At 53.0% G+C, this 10,622-nt stretch overlaps 1 protein-coding gene across 1 annotated transcript in view; it reads left to right on the forward strand.

The window, feature by feature from the left end:
* Positions 1-10,622, forward strand: part of smg1 (SMG1 nonsense mediated mRNA decay associated PI3K related kinase) — a 61,142-nt gene that overhangs the window by 36,301 nt on the left and 14,219 nt on the right. The window contains exons 24-33 of the mRNA XM_084461030.1: positions 953-1,175; positions 1,365-1,611; positions 2,072-2,301; positions 3,418-3,669; positions 4,624-4,762; positions 4,900-5,009; positions 5,964-6,182; positions 6,744-6,934; positions 7,636-7,808; positions 8,859-9,138. Coding sequence (XP_084317156.1) covers positions 953-1,175; positions 1,365-1,611; positions 2,072-2,301; positions 3,418-3,669; positions 4,624-4,762; positions 4,900-5,009; positions 5,964-6,182; positions 6,744-6,934; positions 7,636-7,808; positions 8,859-9,138 — 2,064 coding nt within the window. The remainder of the gene's footprint in view (positions 1-952; positions 1,176-1,364; positions 1,612-2,071; positions 2,302-3,417; positions 3,670-4,623; positions 4,763-4,899; positions 5,010-5,963; positions 6,183-6,743; positions 6,935-7,635; positions 7,809-8,858; positions 9,139-10,622) is intronic.

Raw genomic sequence — 10,622 nt, forward strand, 5'->3', positions numbered from 1 at the left:
CACACACACACGCTCACACACATGCACACACACACATGCACACACACACATGCACACACACACACTCACACATTCTCACTCACACACACACGCACACGCTCGCTCACACACACACACACTCACTCACGCACACACACATGCTCACTCACACACGCACTCACACACACAAACACACACATGCTCACTCACACACACACACGCTCACGCACGTGCACACACACGGTCACTCTCACACACGCGCGCACTCACACACACACACACACACCATATCCATGTTTTTCCTGATCATTGATGGTGTATTCAGAATGGCTGCTGATCTAATCTGAGGTGGACAGAGCTTTAACTCCTGCAGACATCATCCTGACCATTGGCTCTTGGATAGAGGGTTAGGGTTAGGGTTAGGGTCAGGGTCAGGGTCAGGGTCAGGGTCAGGGTTAGGGTTAGGGTCCAGAAGGATAAACCAGCCTGTGTTTGTGTCGTTCTCCCCGAGGGAGGAGAAGATAGGGTTAGGGTTCAGAAGGATAAACCAGCCTGTGTTTGTGTCAGGGTTAGGGTCAGGGTTAGGGTTAGGGTTCAGAAGGATAAACCAGCCTGTGTTTGTGTCAGGGTTAGGGTTAGGGTTCAGAAGGATAAACCAGCCTGTGTTTGTGTCAGGGTTAGGGTCAGGGTCAGGGTTAGGGTTAGGGTTCAGAAGGATAAACCAGCCTGTGTTTGTGTCAGGGTTAGGGTCAGGGTTAGGGTTCAGAAGGATAAACCAGCCTGTGTTTGTGTCAGGGTTAGGGTTAGGGTTCAGAAGGATAAACCAGCCTGTGTTTGTGTCAGGGTTAGGGTCAGGGTCAGGGTTAGGGTTAGGGTTCAGAAGGATAAACCAGCCTGTGTTTGTGTCAGGGTTAGGGTCAGGGTTAGGGTTCAGAAGGATAAACCAGCCTGTGTTTGTGTCGTTCTCCCGGAGGGAGGAGAAGATGGCGATCATGCGAGAGAAGCACTCTGCGCTGATGCGTCCCGTGGTGTTCGCCCTGGACCACGTGCGCAGCATCACGGCGGCGCCGGCCGAGACGCCCCACGAGACCTGGTTCCAGCAGACCTACGGCGAGCCCCTCCAGACCGCCCTGGACCGGCTGAGGAGCCCCCACAACCCGGCCAGCCCCGCCAGCAGCTGGCTGCCCTTCAAACAGGTGTGTGTGTGCAGGGAGAGAGACCTAGCTTTGAAGTGTGTGTGTACGTACGTGAGCGTGTGCGCGCGTGTGTGAGTGAAACTCACTTTCAGACGAGTGTCGGTGTGTGTAATTGTGTGTGTAATTGTGTGTGTTCCCCTGCAGTGGATTGTGAATATGTAGTCCTCTTTGCCCCCCCCCCCCTTCTAGATCATGCTGAGCCTCCAGCAGAGGGCGCAGAAGAGGGCCAGCTACCTGCTGCGCCTGGACCAGATCAGCCCCCGCCTGGCCGCCATGGCCGCCACCCAGATGGCGCTGCCGGGCGAGGTGTCGGCCACCGATGCCGTCACCATCCAGAGCGTGGGCAACACCATCACCATCCTGCCCACCAAGACCAAGCCCAAGAAGCTGCACTTCCTGGGCTCGGACGGACGCAACTACCCCTACCTCTTCAAAGGTGAGGGGCCTCTCAGCGTTGCACTTCACTCCAATTGAATCTGGGTGAAGTTGGTCTGATTCATATTCCTCTCGCTCCCGTTCATTCCCCCTTCTTTTCCTTAACCCTCCTCCCTCTCTCTCTATCTCCCCCTCCTCCCTCTCTCTCTATCTCCTCCTCCCTCCCTCTCTCTCTATCTCCTCCTCCCTCCCTCTCTCTCTATCTCCCCCTCCTCCCTCTCTCTATCTCCTCCTCCCTCCCTCTCTCTCTATCTCCCCCTCCTCCCTCTCTCTCTATCTCCTCCTCCCTCTCTCTCCATCTCCTCCTCCGTCTCTCTCTATCTCCTCCTCCCTCTCTCTATCTCCTCCTCCCTCTCTCTCTATCTCCTCCTCCCTCTCTCTCTATCTCCTCCTCCCTCCCTCTCTCTCTATCTCCCCCTCCTCCCTCTCTCTCTATCTCCTCCTCCCTCCCTCTCTCCCAGGCCTGGAGGACCTCCACCTTGACGAGCGCATCATGCAGTTCCTGTCCATCGTCAACACCATGTTCACCAAGGTCAACCAGCAGGAGAGCCCGCGCTTCCACGCCCGCCACTACTCCGTCACGCCGCTGGGCACGCGCTCCGGGCTCATCCAATGGGTGGACGGCGCCACGCCGCTCTTTGGGCTCTACAAGCGCTGGCAGCAGAGGGAGGCCGTGCTCCAGGCGCAGAAGGTAGTAGAGGTCAGAGGGCATCTGCAAGTGGTAGAGGTCAGAGGGTAGTAGAGGTCAGGAGGTAGCTAGTAGAGGTCAGCTAGTAGAGGTCAGGAGGTAGCTAGTAGAGGTCAGAAGGTAGCTAGTAGAGGTCAGCTAGTAGAGGTCAGGAGGTAGCTAGTAGAGGTCAGCTAGTAGAGGTCAGGAGGTAGCTAGTAGAGGTCAGGAGGTAGCTAGTAGAGGTCAGCTAGTAGAGGTCAGAGGGTAGCTAGTAGAGGTCAGGAGGTAGCTAGTAGAGGTCAGCTAGTAGAGGTCAGAAGGTAGCTAGTAGAGGTCAGAAGGTAGCTAGTAGAGGTCAGGAGGTAGCTAGTAGAGGTCAGGAGGTAGCTAGTAGAGGTCAGCTAGTAGAGGTCAGGAGGTAGCTAGTAGAGGTCAGCTAGTAGAGGTCAGCTAGTAGAGGTCAGAGGGTAGCTAGTAGAGGTCAGCTAGTAGAGGTCAGCTAGTAGAGGTCAGAGGGTAGCTAGTAGAGGTCAGCTAGTAGAGGTCAGCTAGTAGAGGTCAGGAGGTAGCTAGTAGAGGTCAGCTAGTAGAGGTCAGCTAGTAGAGGTCAGAGGGTAGCTAGTAGAGGTCAGAGGGTAGCTAGTAGAGGTCAGAGGGTAGCTAGTAGAGGTCAGGAGGTAGCTAGTAGAGGTCAGGAGGTAGCTAGTAGAGGTCAGGGGGTAGCTAGCAGAGGTCAGGGGGTAGCTAGTAGAGGTCAGGGGGTAGCTAGCAGAGGTCAGAGAGTAGCTAGTAGAGGTCAGGGGGTAGCTCGCAGAGGTCAGGGGGTAGCTCGCAGAGGTCAGGGGGTAGCTCGCAGAGGTCAGGGGGTAGCTAGTAGAGGTCAGGGGGTAGCTAGCAGAGGTCAGGGGGTAGCTAGCAGAGGTCAGGGGGTAGCTAGCAGAGGTCAGGGGGTAGCTAGCAGAGGTCAGGGGGTAGCTAGTAGAGGTCAGGGGGTAGCTAGCAGAGGTCAGGGGGTAGCTAGATTTGTGTCTCCCTTTAGGGTGTGACATCCTCCCGTTTCCCCATTTACGTGTTTTTCTCACAACCTCCTTTTTTCATCCCCCCTTTATAAATAAACTTGACTGACGTGCTCTTCAGGCGCAGGACTCGTTCCAGCAGCAGGCCCCGCCCCTCCCCCTGGTGCCCCGCCCCAGCGAGCTCTACTACAGCAAGATTGGCCCCGCCCTCAAAGCCGTGGGCCTCAGCCTGGACGTGTCGCGGCGCGATTGGCCTCTCAGCGTGATGAGGGACGTGCTGAAGGAACTGATGGAGGCCACGCCCCCCAACCTGCTGGCCAAGGAGCTGTGGTGTTCCTGCACCACGCCCAGCGAGTGGTGGAGGGTGACGCAGGTGAGCTGGACGAGGGGTGAAAGGTCAAGGCTTTACCAAGTGAGTGATTTAGGGTGGCTCAGGTGAGCTGGACGAGGGGTGAAAGGTCAAGGCTTTACCAAGTGAGTGATTTAGGGTGGCTCGGGTGAGCTGGAAAGGGTTCATTACATTACTTTACAGGCGTTTAGCAAATGCTTTTATCCAAAGAGACAATAATTGCATTTCACGTAGGTGGTTGTACCACTAATGGCCAGAACTCACGAGCATCTCCTTTCTAAACAAGTGACTAAGAGCACCTCCTTTCTAAACAAGTGACTAAGAGCACCTCCTTTCTAAACAAGTGACTAAGAGCACCTCCTTTCTAAACAAGTGACTAAGAGCATCTCCTTTCTAAACAAGTGACTAAGAGCACCTCCTTTCTAAACAAGTGAATAAGAGCACCTCCTTTCTAAACACGTAACTAAGAGCACCTTTCTAAACACGTAACTAAGAGCACCTCCTTTCTAAACAAGTGACTAAGAGCACCTCCTTTCTAAACACGTGACTAAGAGCACCTCCTTTCTAAACACGTAACTAAGAGCACCTCCTTTCTAAACACGTAACTAAGAGCACCTCCTTTCTAAACACGTGACTAAGAGCACCTCCTTTCTAAACAAGTGACTAAGAGCACCTCCTTTCTAAACACGTAACTAAGAGCACCTCCTTTCTAAACACGTAACTAAGAGCACCTCCTTTCTAAACACGTAACTAAGAGCAAACTCAAAAAGTGAAAATTGCTGTTATGCCTTTAAGAGGAAGAGTCTGGGTATGACTTCTTGAAGAGGTGAGTTTTGAGCCTGCAGCGAAAAATGGGCAGTGACTCCGCTCTCTATCATTGGGTAGTTTGTTGGGGTCAAAGGTTATCCAGGGGTTATAGGTCAACCGGGGCTCACTCGGGTCCTCCTGACTGAAACCTTGTTCTCTTTCGCCCTGCAGTCCTACGCCAGGTCCACCGCTGTGATGTCAATGGTGGGCTACATCATCGGCCTCGGTGACCGTCACCTGGACAACGTCCTGATTGACATGACAACCGGGGAGGTGGTGCACATCGACTACAACGTCTGCTTTGAGAAGGGTAAGGGTTTTTAACCAGACTGGCACAAATGTGTGTTCACCTGTGTACAGTACATTGACGTGTGTGTGTGTGTTTGTGTGTGTGTGTGTGTGTGTGTGTGTGTGTGTGTGTGTGTGTGTGTCCGCCCCCACCCACAGGGAAGAGCCTGCGTGTGCCTGAGAAGGTGCCGTTCCGCATGACCCACAATATCGAGACTGCCCTGGGCGTGACGGGGGTGGAGGGCATCTTCAGAGTCTCCTGCGAACAGGTCCGGTGCCCACGGATATAGTCAGTGATCTGCCCAGGGATATAGTCAGTGATCTGCCCAGGGATATAGTCAGTGATCTGCCCAGGGATATAGTCAGTGATCTGCCCAGGGATATAGTCAGTGATCTGCCCAGGGATATAGTCAGTGATCTGCCCAGGGATATAGTCAGTGATCTGCCCAAGGATATAGTCAGTGATCTGCCCAGGGATATAGTCAGTGATCTGCCCAGGGATATAGTCAGTGATCTGCCCAGGGATATAGTCTGTGATCTTCCCAGGGATATAGTCAGTGATCTGCCCAAGGATATAGTCAGTGATCTGCCCAGGGATATAGTCACTGATCTGCCCAGGGATATAGTCAGTGATCTGCCCAGGGATATAGTCTGTGATCTGCCCAGGGATATAGGCTGCGTTCCGAATCGCCTACTACCCTACTATATAGTATGCCAAAACAGAATGTAGTATGTCCCAATACATAGTATGCCACATGCAGTATGGCAAAAGTACCAGGATGACCTACTACATCCGGTCGTATTTTGCAGTATGCACGCCAGCAGGCTTTTCTGGCTATTCTGACCCACAATCCTTTGCGCAGCGGTAATGTGCGTCACATGCGCGAGTTGACAGCTGTAGACGAATGTCGCGTTATGGACAGCGACGGATGTGGGCTAATTTCAAGGCGCAAAGTTATGACAAGGTAGTATGTCCCAATTGGATGCCTACTGCTAGCAAAGTACGTACTTTCTAAGGGCAGCTGTAGTAGGTACTGGTAGTAAGAAGTAGAAGTATGCGATTCGGAACGCAGCCATAGTCTGTGATCTGCCCAGGGATATAGTCAGTGATCTTCCCAGGGATATAGTCAGTGATCTTCCCAGGGATAGTCAGTGATCTTCCCAGGGATATAGTCAGTGATCTGCCCAGGGATTTCCACTGAACTTACCTCGTGGTCCACCAGGTGGTGCAGATGATGCGTCGGGGCCGCGAGACGCTGCTGACGCTGCTGGAGGCCTTCGTGTACGACCCCCTGGTGGACTGGACGGCCGGCGGCGAGGTGGGCTTCGCGGGCGCCGTCTACGGGGGCGGCGGCCAACAGGCGGAGAGCAAGCAGAGCAAGAGGGAGATGGAGCGCGACATCACGCGCTCGCTGTTCTCCTCGCGCGTGGCTGAGATCAAGGTGGGAGAGTTATTTATGTTCTCATCAATCAATCAATCAATCAAAGCTTTATTTGTATTGCGCATTTCATACCCAGAGGCAACACAATGCGCTTTACAGAGAACAAGAGGCAGACATCCCACCCCTACATATTCCAAAGGGAAGCAAAAAAACAGTAATCACCCGGGGGCCAGATAAGTGAGCTGTAATAATTCTTCCCTGACCCCTCTCAACAAGGCGATCAAGCTCCTGGAGTATGTTTGTCTACCGGCTAAGAACATTTATGAAGCAATACATTACATTAAATTACATTTCAGAGTGAGAGAGGATTGAGTGATTGATTCATGTGATTGAGTCCCTTACTCATTCAGATTCAGAATGGAGGAAGTAATAAAGATGGTTACCAAGCTGAAGTGCGTGTCCAGTAGAATGACTCATGAACCCTCTCGGAACCATTTCTCTCACCCTTGCGTTGTGTGTGTGTGTGTGTGTGCGCGTATCCGTGTGTGTGCGCGCCCGTATCTGTGCGTGTGTGTGCGCGCCCGTGTGTGTGTGTGTGTGTGTGTGTGTGTGCGCGCGCAGGTGAACTGGTTCAAGAACCGTGAGGAGATGCTGAGCGTGCTGCCCCAGGTGGAGGCGGCGGTGGAGGAGTACCTGGCCCTGAACCAGCAGCTGACCCAGGGTCAGACGCTGCAGGCCACGCTGCTGGAGGAGATGGCCTTCCTGGAGGGCGCCGAGAGGCCCGACCACCCCCTCCTCACCCTGGAGCACAGGTCAGAGGGCAGCCAGGGGGGGCTTCCTCTCTCAGGAGCTACAGCGTTCGAGATGTATCGAGCGTTAAGCGCTCATCTGTCCCAAGGTTATTATAGTTAACGAAAACTAACTAAAAAACGAAAACTAGGTGTGAAAAACATTTTAGTTAACTGAAATAAAAAATAAATAAAAATAATAAAAACTAGACTTACATACCTAATAACTAGAATTACAAAAAAACGATAACTAACTAAAACTGTATTGTGTGTTTAAAAAACTAACTAAAATAAACTAAAATTGTAGTTTAATATCCTTAGTTTTAGTCTTTTTCATTTCATACATAGGCCTAGTATTTTGGGTGGATATTAAATCTATCCTCCATGTTCTTTAGCTGTGTCTCTGTGCAGGAGTAACCTGACGTGAACCAGATGGTTTGTTTCACACGGAGTGAATCAACGTGAGCTCACGAGATCAGGATGGTCTCACCAGGCTAGCGCAGACAAAAACAAACTAAAACTAATACTGAAACTAATAAAAACTAAACTAAAACTAAGCATTATCAAAAAATAAAAACTAAACTAAACTAGCAAATCTGCTTTAAAAACTAATTAAAACTAAACTGAAATTGAACACAAAACGTTAAAACGATATAAAAATAAAAACTAATGAAAAAAGCAAAACTATTCTAACCCTGATCTGTCCTCCGTGTGTCCGGGCGCAGGTACTCTGAACACACCCAGCTCCAGTCCCGCCAGCGCACGGCGCAGGAGGCCATCCAGGGCAAGCTGGCGGACCTGGACACGTGGATCTCCCAGTACCAGGCCGCCTTCTCCAGCCTGGAGGCCACGCAGCTGGCCAGCCTGCTGCAGGACATCAGCAGCCCCATAGACCTGGGTGAGCGAGCGCCCCTACGCGCGTGTGTATGCGTGTGCGTGTGTGTGTGTGTGTGTCAGCAGGACCTTGAGAGATGTAACTGATGGGAACACAAGCATTTTCCACCCAGAACCCAATCCCTTCATGTCCGTTCCTGTTCCTGAGGCTTCAACCCTAAAACTCTTGAGCTCAACCCCAACCATCGGACTCTTCAACCCCCCCACATCCTCCTCCACCCAAACCCCACCTTCTGGATAACTCTAAACCCCCCACCCCCTCCACCCAAACCCCACCTTCTGGATAACTCTAAACCCCCCACCCCCTCCACCCAAACCCCCACCTTCTGGATAACTCTAAACCCCCCTCCACCCAAACCCCCACCTTCAGGATAACTCTAAACCCCCCACCCCCTCCACCCAAACCCCACCTTCTGGATAACTCTAAACCCCCCCACCCCCTCCACCCAAACCCCACCTTCTGGATAACTCTAAACCCCCCACCCCCTCCACCCAAACCCCCACCTTCTGGATAACTCTAAACCCCCCCACCCCCTCCACCCAAACCCCCACCTTCTGGATAACTCTAAACCCCCCACCCCCTCCACCCAAACCCCCACCTTCTGGATAACTCTAAACCCCCCACCCCCTCCACCCAAACCCCACCTTCAGGATAACTCTAAACCCCCCCACCCCCTCCACCCAAACCCCACCTTCTGGATAACTCTAAACCCCCCACCCCCTCCACCCAAACCCCCACCTTCTGGATAACTCTAAACCCCCCCACCCCCTCCACCCAAACCCCCACCTTCTGGATAACTCTAAACCCCCCACCCCCTCCACCCAAACCCCCACCTTCTGGATAACTCTAAACCCCCCACCCCCTCCACCCAAACCCCACCTTCTGGATAACTCTAAACCCCCCACCCCCTCCACCCAAACCCCCACCTTCTGGATAACTCTAAACCCCCCACCCCCTCCACCCAAACCCCACCTTCTGGATAACTCTAAACCCCCCACCCCCTCCACCCAAACCCCACCTCCTTGCTGACTCCTCCTCCCTCACCCCTCCTAGGCCCCCCCAGCTACGTGCCGGCCACCTCCTTCCTGCAGAACGCGGGTCAGGCGCACCTGATCAGCCAGTGCGAGGGCCTGGAGGCGGAGGTGGGCTCCCTGCTGCAGCAGCGCCGTGGGGCCCTGCGCGGGTGTCTGGAGCAGCTGCACAGCTACGCCACGGTGGCGCTGCTCTACCCGCGCGCCACCCTGCTGCGCCACCGCGCCCACCAGTGGAAACAGTGGATGGACGAGCTGCTGGGAGACCTGACTCTGGAGCGCTGCCAGCACATCTACCCACAGTCAGTCTCTCTCTCTCTCTCTCCTTCCTTCCTCTCTCTCTGTCTCTCTCCTTCCTTCCTTCCTTCCTCTCTCTCTCTCTGTCTCTCTCCTTCCTTCCTTCCTTCCTTCCTTCCTCTCTCTCTCTGTCTCTCTCCTTCCTTCCTTCCTTCCTCTCTCTCTCTCTGTCTCTCTCCTTCCTTCCTTCCTCTCTCTCTCTCTCTCTCCTTCCTTCCTTCCTTCCTCTCTCTCTCTCTGTCTCTCTCTGTCTCTCTCCTTCCTTCATTCCTCTCTCTATCTCTCTCCTTCCTTCCTTCCTCTCTATCTCTCTCCTTCCTTCCTTCCTTCCTCTCTCTATCTCTCTCCTTCCTTCCTTCCTCTCTATCTCTCTCCTTCCTTCCTTCCTCTCTCTATCTCTCTCCTTCCTTCCTTCCTCTCTCTATCTCTCTCCTTCCTTCCTTCCTTCCTCTCTCTCTCTCTGTCTCTCTCCTTCCTTCCTTCCTCTCTCTCTCTGTGTCTCTCCTTCCTTCCTCTCTCTCTCTCTGTCTCTCTCCTTCCTTCCTCTCTCTCTCTCTGTCTCTCTCCTTCCTTCCTTCCTTCCTTCCTCTCTCTCTCTCTGTCTCTCTCCTTCCTTCCTTCCTCTCTCTCTCTCTCTCTGTCTCTCTCCTTCCTTCCTTCCTTCCTTCCTCTCTCTCTCTCTGTCTCTCTCCTTCCTTCCTTCCTCTCTCTCTCTCTCTCTGTCTCTCTCCTTCCTTCCTTCCTTCCTTCCTCTCTCTCTCTCTGTCTCTCTCCTTCCTTCCTTCCTTCCTTCCTCTCTCTCTCTCTGTCTCTCTCCTTCCTTCCTTCCTCTCTCTCTCTCTCTCTCTGTCTCTCTCCTTCCTTCCTTCCTTCCTTCCTCTCTCTCTCTCTGTCTCTCTCCTTCCTTCCTTCCGTCCTTCCTTTCTCTCTCTCTGTCTCTCTCCTTCCTTCCTTCCTTCCTTCCTCTCTCTCTCTCTCTGTCTCTCTCCTTCCTTCCTCTCTCTCTCTCTGTCTCTCTCCTTCCTTCCTTCCTCTCTCTCTCTCTGTCTCTCTCCTTCCTTCCTTCCTCTCTCTGTCTCTCTCCTTCCTTCCTTCCTTCCTTCCTTCCTCTCTCTCTCTGTCTCTCTCCTTCCTTCCTTCCTTCCTCTCTCTCTCTCTGTCTCTCTCCTTCCTTCCTCTCTCTCTCTCTGTCTCTCTCCTTCCTTCCTTCCTTCCTTCCTCTCTCTCTCTGTCTCTCTCCTTCCTTCCTTCCTTCCTCTCTCTCTCTCTGTCTCTCTCCTTCCTTCCTTCCTTCCTTCCTCTCTCTCTCTCTGTCTCTCTCCTTCCTTCCTTCCTCTCTCTCTCTCTGTCTCTCTCCTTCCTTCCTTCCTTCCTCTCTCTCTCTCTGTCTCTCTCCTTCCTTCCTTCCTCTCTCTCTCTCTCTGTCTCTCTCCTTCCTTCCTTCCTTCCTCTCTCTCTCTCTGTCTCTCTCCTTCCTTCCTTCCTTCCT

This window comes from Borostomias antarcticus (genome assembly GCF_949987555.1).
Source record: "Borostomias antarcticus genome assembly, chromosome: 35".
Taxonomy (NCBI): domain Eukaryota; kingdom Metazoa; phylum Chordata; class Actinopteri; order Stomiiformes; family Stomiidae; genus Borostomias; species Borostomias antarcticus.